General features: G+C 34.0%; 1 protein-coding gene across 1 annotated transcript; it reads left to right on the top strand.

Annotated features, from left to right (window-relative positions):
* The first annotated feature begins 291 nt into the window (after positions 1–291).
* Positions 292–16,393, top strand: LOC129226712 (rhodopsin-like). The gene is made up of 4 exons (XM_054861341.1): positions 292–645; positions 5,278–5,281; positions 8,959–9,182; positions 16,229–16,393. The coding sequence occupies exons 1-4, from the start codon at positions 292–294 to the stop codon at positions 16,391–16,393; spliced, it is 747 nt and encodes a 248-aa protein (XP_054717316.1).
* The last annotated feature ends 1,577 nt before the right edge of the window (positions 16,394–17,970 follow it).

Below are 17,970 nucleotides of genomic sequence, written 5' to 3'. Positions count from 1 at the left end.
CAGCATGATGATTTGATGATATTTTATGGTAATATTTGACATGCAGGGAAATGCTTTATTTTGACAAGGCTGAACTAGATCCGGTAACTTAAACTGTTTGAATAGTAAGACTCATTTTAGGAGAATGGAGAAACGAAAAAGTGGTCATTAATGAACGCTATCTACTGGAGTTTAGATTTAATCCACTGGACTTAGGGTTAAAATTCCAATTATAAAAATATCACCAAATAAGCAATGGCGTCGTTCAAATGTAGAAGCAATTTTTACCCGTCATACCTTGAAGGAATAAAAATGTACCATTTTGTTTCTCGCATAGGTATGACAGCACTGGGAACTCTATCTGCCATCGCCATTGAGAGGTACATCATCATTTCCCGATCCTTGCATTGCCAAAAGCTCTCCAACGCCTCCGCCGTATTGACTATCTTCTTCATTTGGATCTATTCTTTGTCACAGTCGTTGCCTCCACTATTCGGGTGGAATCAGTACGTTGTGGAAACGCCAGGAATCGCATGTTCTCTAAATTGGGAAGAACCTGGAAGCAAACACATCTCTTACATAGCTTACATCTTCTTCTTCGGATACGTCCTGCCACTTGGCATCATGAGCTTTTGCTACATCAGCGTCGTGTGCATCATCAAAAAGGTACGCTTTAAATCTCTTTACAACTAAACTTTTCTTTCATTCCTTAGTGGGGAGCCCAGCAGTTATAACACTACGCTTGGGATCGGTGAATCTCATTCTCAATGCCTCAACGCCCGTAGTCCACAAAGCCCACTTTTTGAAGTAAATGCTAGTTACGTGTTGTTAAATCTGAGAGCCCGAATGTTACATGTCTGTCGTTGAGGAATTATGATGAGTACAAGATTCTGTACAAAGGTTTCTTCCCCTTCAGCTCGGGTCTGAGCTCTGGAAGTGGGGAAGACTGGTGGTGCCATCTCTCGAGTGTTGAAACATTTATCGCCCATTTCAGTAGTCCAACCCCTCGAGGCAATGGCAGCCCTTTCATTTTCACGATAACAGCCTCACCATTACAACAGTACTCATTTCAGACGAATGACGAGGTTGAGGTAGCTTAGTTGCCACGGTAAGAAGCCTAATTGGAATGAGCAGCTGAGTCAGGCCTTTCAAGGTCAGATGGTAACGAGGTCCTTCTTGGGTCTCTTTACAGATCTTGAAAGGCTATTCCAAAGAGAAGAGAAAGGATGTAAGTAGAGTCTTGGTCTGCGATTACAGGACGGGGGAAGTTTTAAAATATTTCATCGAAACAATACAGAAACATATAAATATAAAGATACAGGGTGTGCTGAAGTAGATTGACTGTTTTCAAAAATTTACAACACGGAAACGGTTAGTGATAAAAAACAAATTATTGCAGAAAATTCATATTTTTTTTCCTTATTAGTAGCAAATTTTAGTTCAAAATGTTTTCAACAGAGATCGCTGCATAGAGTAAGCCCATAAAATAAAATAAAATAATAGTTTAAAAAACTAAAAAAAAAAAAAAAAAAAAACACGCTTTCGTAGCAAAATGAACTAAAAAGTGAAAAATAATCTTTGGATGATAGTAGTTGACCAATAAAGATTATTTTTCACTTTTTAGTTCATTTTGCTACGAAAGCGTGTTTTTTTTTTTTTTTTTAGTTTTTTAAACTATTATTTTATTTTTTTGTTTTTTAGTCTTATGTTGGAGAATTATCAGGTGACGAAATTATTTATAAAACGAGTGCGAGGTAATATCTTAAAGTTAAGACAAGGGCACCCCGATGGGAAGCTGCTGTGAGTCATCGATGTATGTTTGCGGAAATCATATTTATATTACTTTGAAAATTTGAGATGCATTTGAATAAAAGTTTTGTTCAACAATGGTCTGATCAGCAATGAATTTCCAATTGAAGGCTCACCTAAATTTTGGCATGAAATTAGTTAAAAACAATTATATTTCATGCTCTAATTACCTTGGAACATTGGAACAAATTTTGTCTGATTCAGAAAAATTAAAGGTTTCTGTAGGCATTTTTAAAAATTTTTGCGAGCATTTTTTAATGTTTTTTTTTTTAATTTTTCCTTTTTCACATTGTTGGATTTATGCCAAAATATTGATTAAAATTGGAGGAAACTAACAATTAAAAGAGTTAATTAATTAATTTGATTATATAATATTGCATTGTCACCGGGTCTGAGGTCGCGCGCCAAATTTCAAAAGAACCTGATCGCAGGAAGTGGGCGAAATTTGAGCTGCAAGATTCCGTTACAACATACATACATACATACATACATACATACAGGTGAAGCTAATAAAAGCGTGTTAAAAAAGAGTTAATTAATTAATTTGATTATAGAATATTGCATTGTCATCGGGTCTGAGGTCGCGCGCCAAATTTCAAAAGAATCTGATCGCAGGAAGTGGGCGAAATTTGAGCTGCAAGATTCCGTTACAAGATGCATACATACATACATACAGGTGAAGCTAATAAAAGCGTGTTAAAAAAAATGTAAGAATTGAAATTCACTGATTTTTTTTCCTTGATTGTGACATGTGATTTCAGCCGACGGAAATTTTCAATTCATTTTGAAAATATTGTTATGTAATTTCGTTCATTAAAAACATTTTTTGAAAAAGTATGAAGTAATTTTCTGTCATTCTTTGATTTAAAAGCTTGCTATCAGCAGCGTCATATTTTGGAAAAAAAAATTAATTAAAATTTGCAACTCTGGATAGAAAAAACTTACAGCCCACCATATGAATTTTCTGCCAGATTTTTTTTTTTTTTTTTTAATCATTATAACCGTTTTACTGTTATAAGTTTTTGAAAACAGTCAGCCTAGTTCAGGGTACCCTGTACATCTCTGCATTAGAAGCAACAACTAACAAGGAAGCAGCATAAAAAGTCTCCGGCAAAATAACTTCTACCCTTAATATGAAGATGTAGCAGTTCTTGAAAATTCCTAGAACTTATATTTACGACCTCATCAATGCAGATAAAAATATTTGTTGATGAACAATGAAGAAAAACATACAATGCCAATCAAGAGCCGAAAGCCATAAAGTTTTTAAACAACTTTTTTCTTTGAGGTGTGAATAAAGAAATATTAACAAATGCCTTACTGCTTGAAAAGTAAAAATAAGAAATAACAACGTAACATTGCAAGTTCCTTTTTATCGGATGTATTTTCATCCATATGTGGTAACAGCACTAGTAACAGACATGCTTAAGACATCGCTCTCAGGTTAACTTAATTATCTGTTCCTTTTAATGTATTTAATCTTTTAAGACTATTTTTTTCTAATGCAACTACATCTCATCTAACGGTTGGCTGCGCCTGGATCCTCTGAATAAGTTAGTTCTATTTTTATTTGCTCAATTTCGAAAATAGGTCCGACCCCCACTAACAGACACCGAAAATTCTGATGATACCCAACAACAGATAGGATGAGTCACTGACAGAATTCCCCTTTTATCTTTAAAATGTGCAAAAGTTCTTTATTTTTAGGCGTAAAACCTTACTAAATTCAAATGAACATGAAACATCGGCAGACCTCGTGGTAGCTGTTCATAACCTTCCACCACTGCTCTGTAATTACCAACTGCCTTATAAACTTCACTCTGATAACACTAGCTGGTCGCAACGTATTCATGGGTCGCAACAACATCAGTTTTACCAGGCCTAAAATTATTATTATTTAAATACAAACTTACGGCTGTCTGTTACTGGACCCTTGTCTGTTACTGATGCCGTTACCCTATTCAGTTATGTATTGAAAAGGGGGTTCCTCGTAACTCCGCAACACGTGTCTGCAGTAACCTGCAATTTCTATGCCATTTTAAGCTATTATCTCTTATTTTTGTGGATAAAGTGCCTAAGTTGAACTTAAGTAATAAAATGAATGACATAAATTCGTAAAACCGATGATATTAATAGAATATTATGTCGCAAAATCAGTTATTAAAACTTTATAATATAATAGACTTTAGTTAAAGTATTCAAGCATAACAATGAACTTACCATTTTTTCAACACAAATCTACTGTTAACCATCGTTTTAAAACTATATTGTTTTTTGTTACTAGGAAGGTTGCCGTCAATAGACCGGTTCCATGACTAGACCGCGAATATATTTCCCTTACCAGAGTTTGTGCAGACGCGTAATCAGTTTTAGTACCTTCCTTTGTCCGAAAACAGTCTACTGCAGAGTCGTTAAGTAGCTAAAATTACTTCATCATATTGTTAATAGGCCAGCGTCAGATAAGATTTCTATGATTATCTTACTAATTATTGAGATTTCATTTCGTTATAACATGCTTTGAATATCACAGATCAATTAAACGCGAATATTGACTTAAAAGAGTGCTTTTTCAAGTACAATTAATTCCCCATACTTTTTTTTCATCATGATTCGTCACATCAGTAACACTTATAAGAATATTCAAAATGACGCTAGGTGTTTTCATGAATGGACCACCTCATAAAGTGGTTCATTCACGGAAAATCGCAAGTATTGTATCTACAGCTCAATTACTTTTGAAAATTGCTCAGGTGTTTTAAAATAAATATGATAATAATGAAAAAAGTTTCTAAGTAATTCATGAAAACTCTTTTACTTTAGTGTAATTTCAACTCATTTTCAATTTTTTTAAACAATGTTTAAAAATTCAAAATAATAGAGTTTCAAATCCTTTTGCTGTTCCAGAAAAATGCAAAAATTAGTAAAATATTGCCAGTGGTCAAGTGAGAGCATGTAACGTGCTACAGTAGCTTATAGAAATGGTGGTATGGACCTTAACGAAGTCTGCCGACAATATAGGGTCTGAAAGCAACTTTAAACAGTCGCGTGGAAAATAAAAACCGGTTTGTTGTTATCTTAGTCACTTATTGAAAATTTAGAACATAACCCCTCCGAAGCTCCGAAATAGGAATATAATTAGTGAATCATATTTTGAAAATACAAAAAACGTTTTTATAATTACTTCCGAAAAACTGGGTGAATTGGCCTATTAAGAGGCTAAAAATAACGTGTCCCACAGATTTAATTCAGACAAAAAGTCTGTCAGTACTATAATCTTTGTTTGTTTAGGACCTAAGCTTCTGGTTTTAGTAATAAAATTGTCAATATGCTCTTTGACATTTTAGAGAGCAAGTACAATCTTGCGTTGAACAAAAATTTTCAAAATGGATTTTACAAAACTCCCAACAGTTCAAAAGAGATTGATCAAAAGAGAGAGAAAATATCAAGTGGTGAACGAGGTGTGTTGACAACAGCTGTGTGTTGCGTGAGTGCTGTTTTTTTTTATGAGTTCCTCTTATCCGAAAAAAAAAATATTTTAGAAAATGCATCTTTTTTTCTATAACTTATTGCTACATTTGGTGTTTATTGATCGCCTGTTTTAAATATTAGTAACTTACGCATTGATTTTTTAATTTGAGAATGTGGTCCATCGATGAAAACTCGATATTACAACCATAGCAACCGGTTGCCATGAATGGACCACATGCCACTATATTTATTTTTAATGCTCATTCTTTATTGTGTATATTTATCTTGAAAGTGAATACAAAGAGAAAAAACTGAGAAATTGTTCCCATAATTAACATGAAATTTGAATTGTAATTTGTTTCTAAAAAAATGAAAAATTGTTATGTGGTTCATTGACGGCATCCTTCCTCTATATGATTAAAGAAATACTGATTTAAATTTGCTTATAAATTACTTTTGAAATGCATTTTCGAGTATTCCATCGACAATTCACAACAGAAACAATAATTTTCTTCTCTTACGGGGAAGATCTAAATTATATTCAAACTTACGCATTTCATTAGAAGAGCATTTCCAAGTTTTCGGTTGAAAATTCACAATAGAAATTTCACTTTATTCCTCTCAAAGCGAAAAATCTCCAGATGCTCTCAATTTTTCGCGAAAATTTAGCAAACTCACAACTGAATCAAGTTCTACATTCATCTTCGATATTGCATTTCTTTCAACGTCCTTCTATCCGCCATTTTTTCTTTCATAAAAGCAGACATATAAATACTGCATCTGCCATTGTAATCGAAACGCCTTTCTGTAAGTTAAGCCGGAACGAGCCTTTGGGACTCGAACACACTTAGGCGCTTTAAAATAATTCGAAGAAGTGCATTCGCAAGGATTCCTTTTAGCTCTTTAATGTTTCCGTGCACAATCCTTTATGTATTCTGCAATAAATTTCGGAAACAATTTTTGAATTTTCTGATTTAACTGAAAGCATAAAATAATTGCTTGATAGAGTTATAATTTATTTATGATTGCAGTAAAAGAATTGAAGGGCTTGCTGCCAAAAGGAGGTAGCTTCTATTTCAAATGGTGTTTTCAAATGACCTGCATTAGAGCTTAAAAACACCAATCCACATTTTTTCATTTTCATATTTGAAAACTCTCTATTTTTTTCTTCAGCACAACTCCACTAGCTGCGTCATATAAATATAAAAAAAAGAAAAAATAAATAAATTTCTGACATGTTGAATTCAAATTATATTTTTCGCAATTACGTGTGTGTGTGTTGATGTGTATGTGTGCGTGTTAGCATGAGTGTGTGTGTGTGTGCACACGAATGAGTGTGTGTGTATGTGTAGGCGGGTGAGTGTGCAGGTTTGAGTGTGTAGGCGTGTGTGTGCGTGCAAGGCACATACGCCACCACCCAGGAGGCTGGACAGTGGAGTGTGTATAGTTATATTGTGTTATGTTTGAGTTAAGCGTTGAATGAACGCAAACGATTTGTAACCACGGCGACGAAAATTTGTCCACTTAATAAATATTGAAGCAAAAAGCTAGACCTTTTCTCGTTGTCATCGTAATCTGAAAAATCAGAGCAACATCAAACTTTGGTCGAGTGAGGATAATATCTTGATTGCTCAAAAAAAAAAAAAAATGTTGTTTAAACTTTACGTTGGATTTTTTAACTTTTCAGGAAACCTCAATTTTGAATTTCCTTACAATGATTCAGAATTAAATGTACAACACAGGGTGTTTCAGAACTCTTGGATAAAACTTTAAGAGGTGATAGTAGATATCAGGACAAACACTATAATAGCAAAAATAATGGTCCCAAACGTCTTCCGAAGGAGATAGGCTCCGTTAAAGTTTAGGGTTCAAAATTTCAAATGATCATAATAAGAAACGGAAAAATTAGTCGATTCGTTTGCGGCGAAAAAAAAAAAAAAAAAACCTAATGAAATTCAAAAATAGGGTAAAAAATAGTTCATTGCTCCAAAGCCTAAAGCGCCTTTTATCAGCCTATTAAAAATTACATCTTCAAAATTTATTTTCAAGAAAATATTCATAAAAAGAAAAAATTTAGCAAGACCGCACACCAATCGACCAATTTTTCGTTTTTATGATCATTTGAAATTTTAATAAATGTTAATGGCGCCTATTTCCTTCAGAAAACGTTTGGGACCCTTAATTTTGCCATTATATTGCTTGTCCTGATATGTACTATCACCCCTTAAAGTTTTGCTTAAGAGTTCAGAAACCCCCTGTATTTAAAAAAAATGACAAAAAATTTGTTAAAAAATAAAAAATTGTGTGTCGTACAGACACACGAAAGAAATGAAACACATTTATCTTTTCCCTTTTTCTTTTACATTCTGAACTAACACTTCACCCCCACGTTTTCTCTAACGCCACGCTCTTATTCTTTCTGCCCCTGACTTAGACATATTCACAACAAAACTGTATTTTTAATGAAGAAAATTTATTAAAAACAACTAGAAAATTAAACAATACTCGAAATCTGCTCTTTAAATGAAGCCAAAACAATGAAAAATAATAATAATTACAAAATTTATTTTGTAAAAAAAATAGCAACTCATTTAAAGACTGATTTTAAGCAATGTTAAACTTTTATACTGAGGTAACTTGAATCAAATAAATCTTCAAAAACCTGCGTTATTAGAAAATTTTAAAATCAACAAAAGCCACAAATATTGCTTGTTTAGGTGGAGCTTTGAAAGTAATTTGCAAAATTCATTAACAATGCTTGCTTTATAATTGCTACAGTTTTTCATTAAATTTGGCATTAATTTAAAAGCGGAAGTATTTAAATTTCATAATTACTATTTATTAGTACTAATTATGAGTACTAATTATTTTGATTACAATTTCTCCGCTTTGAACTTATTCATTTTTCTGGCATAATGAGAGTGAAATTTCAGCATGAAACGGAAGTCATGAATGCGACGTCACAGATTAGAGTCATTTCTCTTATTTTAAAGCCTTATAACTTCGGAAATAATGTCCGTCTAAATTTGCAATCTTAACCAGTCTTCCTGAAATGTTTTTGGCTTTATTTAAAATCCAAAATGATGAAATTCGGATTGCCCCTCTTTTCATATGTTATGCATTTAAAACACTAAAAAAAAAAAATGCAGTAAACTGATACACTTTTTAAAAAAAGGCTGGCTTCCCCATACTAGATCATTCAAAAATGTGAACCAAGATGGAAGTTAAGAAAAAAAAAATCCACGCCAAACAGTATCCGATTTACGCCGCAGAGATATTAATCGTAATCGTAATTTGCAAATAATATCCAATTTTTGCTGAGGCTTTTTATGGAAAATGTCTGAACTTGTCCTACGTTGCAGGTAGTATTCATTATTTTTCAGTCATGAATTTGCTTGATGTTTGAAGCAGTTGGTTTATTTACTTGCACTTAATAACGAAAGAAAAACTATGGTGTCGCATCTAACTAAATTCTGAAATGGCTACCATTTTGAGCTAATTCAAGAATTGGTGGGTGTTTAAATATTTTTTGAATGCTTCCACTGCCTTATAATTTTAGGCTTAGATTAACTAAAAATATCACATATGCGTACAGTAAAGGTATTAATGACTATAAGTTTATGTATAATTTGTTTTCTTTTTTTTTAAATGTTTTTATTAACTTCAGAGTTTTTCTTACTTTGCAGTCTCCTAAACCGGCAGGTCGATGTAGTTCTACAGCTAAAGCCGAACACAAAGTGACCCTTATGGCAAGCGCCATGATTGTCTGTACTGTGATCGCATGGACGCCATATGCCGTAGTTTCACTAATGGCCTCCCTCGGCTATCGACATCTACTGGGGCCGGTGGCTGCCGTCTGTCCGGCCGTATTTGCGAAAACAAGCGTCATTTATAATCCTATAGTTTATTTTTTCTTCAATACTCAGGTGAGACTTTTTTACTCAATGTAACCTCAAATATTTTACCATTTGAGGTGGTAAGAAGCAAAGGGATGTAAGTGACGAATTTAAAAATTTGGAGATAACCAGTACAAATGAAAGGTGGACTTCTTCTCTGTCTTGGGACAAGAGATTGTACTAGTAGCCCTGGTAGGTGCTGCTATACATCAGGTTTTAGAAAAAATGTTTAATGAAAGCCTACCTAGAATCTAAACTTCAAACGCGATTTACTTGAAACTTTAAACAGTTCACTTACATCCCTTTGCTTCTCACTGCCTCAATTGTAGAATGAAGTGCTCGACTGAAACTTTTAGGGCAAATTAATGAAAAAATCAAATTATAGCTACTAAAAATATTTTATAAGATAAATATATTCTTTTTGTAATGTTTCTTGTACTACCACTTCTTTTACCAAACAAAAAAATGTTTTTTAGTGAAATTTAATTGTTTTTTAAATATCCTGTCAATGAGGGTGTTTCCTCCAGTCAAAACTAGTACTTTTAGTCACTAAAATTGATAGAATAAGCAAAAAAAAAAAAAAAAAAACATGGACCCAGAAATTTTTTTTATTTTTCCAACAGTTATTTTTTAATTAATTTTTAAAATGTCCAATTTTGCAAACAAGGCATGGTCTTGGTGACGTCACAAATAATGCTCTTTGGCGCATTTTGTACCGCATTTTCTACGTTAGGATAATCAAGAAGCGAATTAAAACTGCGCTCTACGCTTGCTATCAACCCTATCGTTGCCAATACACGTGAGTAAAGATGCGAAATAAATATTTTGCTCTGTGAATGGCAACACAGAATGGCATTTCATCATTTTTGATGTCATCGGCAAGAAATTTAAACAATGGAAGCGCACCGATTTAAGTATTTTTTAAAAATATTAAACTTAAACAAATTATTTAAAAAATGATTTGATCCTATGTTTTTAAGCATGTTCTTTCAGGAAAAAAAAACTTTTAAAATTTTGAAGTGACCCCATTATGGTAACTTTGGATTTTGCAAGTAACATTGACCCAATAAACGGAAAGATAATAAATACTACCAGTAAGGATTAAGTGTAGCCAGCACTTCTACCTATTAGGGCTCTTGAAATGAATAAGTGATAATTACTCCTCTACGTTTAATACGGTCAGGGTGTTCCTGTTTGATCTACAATTTTTTTTTTTTGCAATCTTTAGTCCTAGGTGCATACTTCCAATTGAAAAAGTGTTCAAAACCAGATGCAGAATTAAGATATAGAAAGCGCGAAGCAAATATAAAAATGAGTTTAAAAATACAAAATCTAACTTTTTATACGAGCCTAAGTCCCTTAACTTATATTTAGAGAAATAATTTCCAATGATAAATATTACGAACCAGGGGTGATTGTGAGTTCATCAAAAAATACCTGAAAGTTTCAAAGCGAGAAGGGGGGGGGGGGGGACTTGGCCGCTATTACTTAAGTGAACCTATGCCATACTATTAAATAGCTCAATAGTCAGAGTCAAAATAGTGTGTGTACATTTGATTAAAATTTTAATGGGTTACAAAGTTACTTTTGAGCTGGTTTTATACAAAATTATCTTGACATTTGTCCATCTTAAGCGATAGATGTCCATCTTAAGGCTATTGCAGGTATATTTGATGAGTATTATATAATTTTTAAAAAATTGCGGAGGTAGGGAGATAAAAGCATAACAAAAAAAAAACATAATTCCGGTATTTTCGGACATAAAAATACCGGAAATACGTCCGAAAATACCGGAAATTCGGTAAAATACCGGAACACAATCACCCCTGGTTACGAACACAAAAAACATGACGTTTGTGCGACCGGAATACCCTGTAGACAGTCTCTTATCTTTTATTGGACCAATCTTACCTGCAGTGGTCAAAGTTATTCCAGTTGGCGGTATCAATGTCCTAATCTATTGCTTATAAAATACATAAAATACAGACGAAAATGAATGAGTATTTGTTATGCAGGGGTGCCACCCCCAATGGCGCACCCCCTTAATATTGCGAAGACCTCCTCCAAAATCAAGAGCCCCTCCTTCAAAAGTGAAAAATAACCCTCTTAACACCCCCCCCTCAAATGTCAATGGCGCAGTCTGCGCCATGCCCCCCCCCCCCCCCCACTTCCCAGGTGGGCACCCCAGGGTTAGGAAGAAATATTTTGAAAATATATAAAAACAGGCTCATACTTACAGCAACTTGAACAAATTAAGTTTCAGTAATAGTTACCAGAAGTTGATTAGTGTTTCTGCATGAACAAACTTTTTACTCAACAAAATGTGAGGGGGACAAAATGTGATAAGGGGATGCCCATGAATTATGTCACATTTTTTACCCTCTCCTCCTTCTATTTGTCAGAAAGTGTCATACTTCATCTAAACCATTCCCCTCCCTGTGTCACATGTGACGCTATGTTTTATAAACATTTATTCCTGCAGTTCAGAGTTTAAAATATTACCTATAATGCTACGCTAAAGGTAATATTTTTAATTTACAAAATCCTGTGTTATAATGACGCACACCAAACATACATGTATGCACATCATAATAATGATTATTTCATAGGTATTTATTTTGAACTGAATAATATTCAGGGTTACAAAAAGAAGAAAAAAAAGAATATTACATGTGCAAAAATAGTTGTGAGTATTAACAGAAACGAGCAACTGAAACAGTAGTGTTTTGGAATTTCAAATAGAATTAGATATATGTTGCCTTAAATATTTACTTTACTTAATACATATAAAATGATCACTAAAAAATAACACCTAAACTTCTAAAATACAATCTTTTAGCTGGAACTTCATATAAGCCTTTATTTTTTTAAATGTTTTTAGTTAAATAATAAAATCAATGAGAAACCAAAGCAAAATGCAGAAGATTCCGATTATATCAAACTGCTTTGATGTGTAAAACCTAATTCATCTAATTTGCAAGCATATCATCAGAGACACTGAATGATTTTGACATCTATCAGGCAGTAACTAAATGAAACGACACCAAACGCAACTAATGAAACGCCTATTCAGGCCTGTTGCTTTTCGAAAACCGTTTAGATAAGATTTTATAAAAGGAAAACATAAAATTAGAGTAATAATGTATGAGATGGGAGATCTTCAAGCCTTTACTAGGATATCTGTTATCCTCAAGACCCTAATCGAGCGAGGATTAGGAGATTATTATGTTCACTTGTAATTTTCAAACTACGATTCTAAACAGTACAATTATAGTACACCCTTTTAAAAAACTTTATTCAACGAGAAAATTTGCTAAGGGGCCATTCATTAATTACATAAGGGTAATTTTGGCATTTTTTGCCCCCCCCCCCACCCCCATGTAAGGGTACGTAAGACTTTTCCACCCCTTCCCCTATTCTTACACAAGATTCCATTTTGTTATTGTTTTTGAAAACCTTTTTCTGTAAGAAATATTGACTAAAAGTTAAAATCTATACTGAATGTTTCTTTCGACACTTTTTTTTTTGTATATGACGCGATACTAATTAAAAATAAAACATGCCATACGCAGTGCGATTTTTTATTACATTTTGCTCCATTAATTTTTTATAAAACAAATAAAAAGTAACTCATCCTAATACGTTTTTACCTTCTAGATGCAAATGAAACATGATCCCTGCCAAACCACTTGACCGCACGATTTCTAATATTACGTAAGAATGGGTTTGACCCCCACCCCAAAAGTAAGGTTGTGTCGAGATTTTTCCTACCCCCTCTCCCTCGGAACCCTTACATAATTAATGAATGGCCCTTAAGTAATTCTCTTCTAAATACACAGCTGCAACCTAACTGAACTTAGCTATAAAAATATAGGGTCTGGTGGGGTAAAGTGGTCATAAATTCGTAGGTTTTCAACTTTGGTGGATAATAAATACAACAAATTATTTAAACACTTCAACTTTTTTTGTTGTTATTTTACATTGCATTATTAAAGAACATAATACATTGAAGTTTAGAAAAAAATATATTGATTTAATTAGTTTTATAACACTTTCTTTTCCCTTTGTGTTTATGACCACTTTACCCCATGGGATGGGGGAAAGTGGTCATAGCATGGGGTAAAGTGGTCATAGTTAAAAACAAATGCAAAACCATATTAAATAACCCTAATATTTGTATATTTCAGTTATGTTTATAGTTACAAGTATATGCACTAATATTTGTGTGTATACACGAATATATACGTGTCGTGTAAATATGAAGAAACACGCTCATATATGAGTAGATACATGTATACATCAGATACAAGCATGCACTTGCCTACTTAAGTATATACGTGTATACACGAGTATATAAGCATGTATACGTGATTACCTAAAGGAGTGTTGACGTATCTACACGAGTATATATGTGTCATGTTTATATACGTGTCACGTATATATACGCGTATAAACGAACGTCATATGCATGTATGCACTTGCATCTCGAGTATACACGTGCATACCTGAGTATATACGTGAATAGTAGATGTATATACGCATACATGTACAAGTGTACATGTGGACACATACATAAGTGTACATAAATGTTTTTACGGATATACATGAATTCGTGGATGAATCCAGTGCGTGTTTGTACGTTTTTACTCACATATATACATGTATATATGGAAGCACGAGTATGTACGTATGTATACGTGTAAACACAATTATATACCTGAAAAGACGTATATATGTACATTTACGTGTATACACCAGTACATATATGTATACACGAGTATATACGCTTATATACATGTATGCCTAGAGAGTGAATCCAAGCTCTTGAGCAAAAATCTAAGGGGTGTGAGAGGTTAGGATAAGAAGCAAAGAATAATAAGGAGCTTATGGTCGCTGACGCGCTACATGCACACAAAGCCAGAAACTGGTGGATGCAAAACAGGTCACAAATTTTTTACACAAAGATGATTTTACTCAAAATTTTAGTTTTTAGATAATATTTAGAGTACTTGTTAAAAATTACGACCCGTACTAGTTACACGCATCGCAACAAAGGCGCAGCGACGGATGAAAGTTTTTCAAAAGTCTCGTTATTAAAACAGAGAGTGCTTTGTGATTGCGGCGCATGTATTACAGCTGTAGGCCGCAAATTTCTTCAATCGCTGTAAAACTTTCTTACGACCTAAAATGTTGTGTAAAATTGTTTGAGTGTAACAAATTTGTGACCTGTTTTGCATCCATCAGTCTTAGGCTTTGCGTACATGTAGTGCGTCAGCATTGTGTTTGTGAACATATGTTCCTTATCATTCTAGCTTCTTATCTTCCCCTCTAACACCTTTTAAAATATTTCCCAAGAGTTTAAACTCACCCTCTGTACTTGTATATCATATGCTTGTATGTAAGTGTTTACTCGAGTACGCACGTGTATATACGTGTCTACCTGAGCATTTAAGTGTTTGTATACATACGAGTAAAAGCAAGTATATACGTGTATAGTCGAATGTATATCTGCATAGATAAAAAATACCTATATCGCAGATACCCATATACATATTTATTGGTGCATGTATGTGAAACGTTTATATACGCGCCTACACGAGTATATGCGTATGCATACGTATATACTCGTATATTTAATCCCATTTACTGTAAAAACAATACATATTAAGTGGAATTAATATTTAATTTATATCTGCTTTATACCTCACTATTAAGTGACATTAGAAGAACAATATTCGTTAAGCCTAATATTATGACCACTTTACCCCATCTTACTGAAATTGTTCTAAAAAATTATCTAAAATATATTCAGCTAACTGCTAATGAGTAAGCGATCTTAAGACATGTAGGAAGCTTCCTGTACCGTCAATCTGTTCATAATTCTAACAAACAAAATTTCCCAAAGAAGTTAAAAGAGGTGTTTGGATTTTTAAAATTTTCATATTAACAGAAAATATTTTTTTTTTACCAAATAAAATTTTGCGAGTTTTAAAATTTTGTATTCAAAATGTAGTTTCTAACTCCTTGAACCTAAAATAAAATTTTCACATTCATTCGAACATTTATTTCCAAGTTATAGTCGTTTATTTGACGTATGACCACTTTACCCCATTGACCACTTTCCCCCACCAGACCCTAGTATCTAACAGTTTTCTATAGTTACAGCTATTAAACAAATTATGTTTCGCTAAATTTCAGAACCTTTAACGAAACATCTCATGGAATCACTATCCATAATATACTTTTTTTACTGTGGAAAAACAGTTCTTATTATCTGTAAATTATACACACGTTTAAGTATTTCAATTAAACCATTTAGTTCACAGCAGAGTAATGTCTTTTCTCCCCTTCAAAAAGCATTGTGCATGCAGTTGTTCAACTAAAAGAAATTTTATTTTCTTCCAAGTATTTAAATTTCTAAGTAAGCCTAAGTACGAATAGTAATCTCAATGCATGAGAAAAATACTAAACGACTGGTTAAAAGTAATTTTACAGGAAATCTTAACAAACACAATTTGGATTGTTGATGCAGTCTACCTTACAGTTTTTTAAACGTTATCGTAAATGTTAGATAAATATCTTTACAATAAATCGTCAAGTTCGATTTAAAAAAGACAGTGAAAAATCTCTTGATTCTTATCTCCAACTCAAACCTAACGACCCTCATTGTTCAAAATATTAAAGCAGTTTCAATCAGACGTGTTCTTAGGGGCTTTTCATAAACGATCTCACAGTTTTTAAGCATATTTTAATCTGTTGATAAACTCACAAAAATATTACTTGAACAAATTGGTTTTCCTTCAAACCTGCCGATGGTTGTTGGCGGAGTTGAAATCGGCTTCATTTCAAATCTGCCTACAGCCAATTTTCATTCAGATGACATCAGTCGACATGATTGTACAAATAGCCGTTGCGAAGTTCATGCGATACGTCCCCCCCTTCCCTTTTCTAATAAATCTTTTAATTGATTTCTGCAAAAAGGCTAACATTCTAGACCTACTTTTTGTGTGATTGTATATTTATGAACTTTACTTTGTATACGAGTACATATATTAAACACTATTATTATGTTTTAGATTAGAGACGTCATTATTTCCAAGCTCCCTGGAAAGAGGCTCAGAGGACCTACTTCTACCGAGATCAGTATGGAGACCAAAAGAGGACTGACAATTGTCAATACTATGGTCTCCAGTCCTCACATAGGGGGCAGTGTGGAGAATGTCACGACCAAAAACCTATGAGATGCAAAGGTGACAGACCCACTGATGTGGAATTTGGTTGCAGCAAGATCGATGCAATCTTCAAAGATTGCTTTTCTTAGCTTAAGGAAGATAAGTCGCACAAAACTGGTCCTATAGGTCTTCGATCGCCTGATGCTTGGTGAAAAGTCCGATGCCTGAAAAATAAATTCATGGAATGTTTTGTGTAAAAACGAGAGCTTATCAAGCTCCTTAAATGTACAGGAATGGTTCTGATATGTGTGTCAGAACAATAATAAGTCAAGTCCATAATCATTAATTTTGTGAAATTCCACATATTAAGTTCCTTGACTAATATAAGCCCCCCCCTCTTTCCTTGTAAATCGGAAGATCTTGTAAAAACAAACAAAACGCGGTGAATATTTCGAAACAAAGGATTTTCATATGCTGAAATTGGCTCACCTAGTGTTTTACACCATATGGAACAAGTCAGCTTCACATGCAAAAATTAGTTTGCCTGGTACTTTTCTGCTTACTTTCAAAAGTCTTGGAACGACAGTTCATCGATTTAGTAAAAATCTTTTAATGTCACCTACCCACTGTACACTAACATTGCGAAGCGAAAACACAAACAAGTTCTAAGTCATTGACTCCATTTAGTAATGGTTCTTCTTCTTTCTCATCTGGGTATGTTCGCATAGTTTAATCGGTCGACCATAGTTAACGGTGACTAACCAGGAGCGTTCTAAGGGTGCATTCGGAAACGCGGATCGGTCGCCTCGGTGCAACCGCAAGCGTTCGGAAACACTTGCGGTGGAACCGGTGACGTCACTTAACCGCGTTCGGAAACACTGCGGTTGTTTTCTGGCGGTCGACTTGGTAGCAACCTGTGGCACCGCTGTCTGGAAGCGGTTAGCGAGATCACAAACGTCACAAAGTCTGTGTTGGCCAATCCGGTCGTGTTCCATGTTTTGATCGGAACGCACGTGACTTGCCTATCATGAAAATTACGCGTTGATTGGAGTGTCGTTTGCTGCTGAACTAGAACTATCGCGGTTTAACCATGAGCGTTCGGAAACACAGCTGTTCTACCGGAATTCCTAGAGAAATTCCAAATACGTCATAACCACACCGGACTAACCACGCGGTGTAACCGGTAGATCGTTTCCGAAAGCAGCCTCACAGAGCTATCGGTTAATGAAACCGTCAATCTTCGACGTCATCAAATCAACCAAACGGTTGATATATGCGAACATCCCTACGTGAAAACTGTGCAAATTTGTTGCATTGTATCGTAGCGTCCTCTAGCTTTATCTGCAACAATACAGGTATTTGTCTTAAAATTAGTTAATACCGGTCATGTTGAATTTTTTGAACAAGCATTTGCTTTATTTGGCAGTTTAAAGCTGCGTAAAACAAGTGTAATAGACCTTTACAAATACACTATTGGTACTAAAACCCTCTGCCCGCAAACATAGGTTCATATGTTAGTAGCAGCTATAACTTAAAATGAAATTTCAATTCGAGACATTTATTCCAGTTTTTAGTGTTTTGTATATAACTTTATTTAAAATGAATAAATACCCTCTCCTCCCTTCCTAAAATACGTTGCTTTTTTA

This window comes from Uloborus diversus, chromosome 7 (genome assembly GCF_026930045.1).
Source record: "Uloborus diversus isolate 005 chromosome 7, Udiv.v.3.1, whole genome shotgun sequence".
Taxonomy (NCBI): domain Eukaryota; kingdom Metazoa; phylum Arthropoda; class Arachnida; order Araneae; family Uloboridae; genus Uloborus; species Uloborus diversus.
Note: the sequence above shows the minus strand (reverse complement) of the source record. Positions and strands in the feature narration are given on the sequence as shown.

Coding starts and splice junctions, on each gene's coding strand:
- LOC129226712 (XM_054861341.1), top strand. CDS start 292: ATGTACCATTTTGTTTCTCGCATAGGTATGACAGCACTGGGAACTCTA. Junction 9,183..16,228: donor ATTTTTTCTTCAATACTCAG/GTGAGACTTTTT, acceptor ATTATGTTTTAG/ATTAGAGACGTCATTATTTC.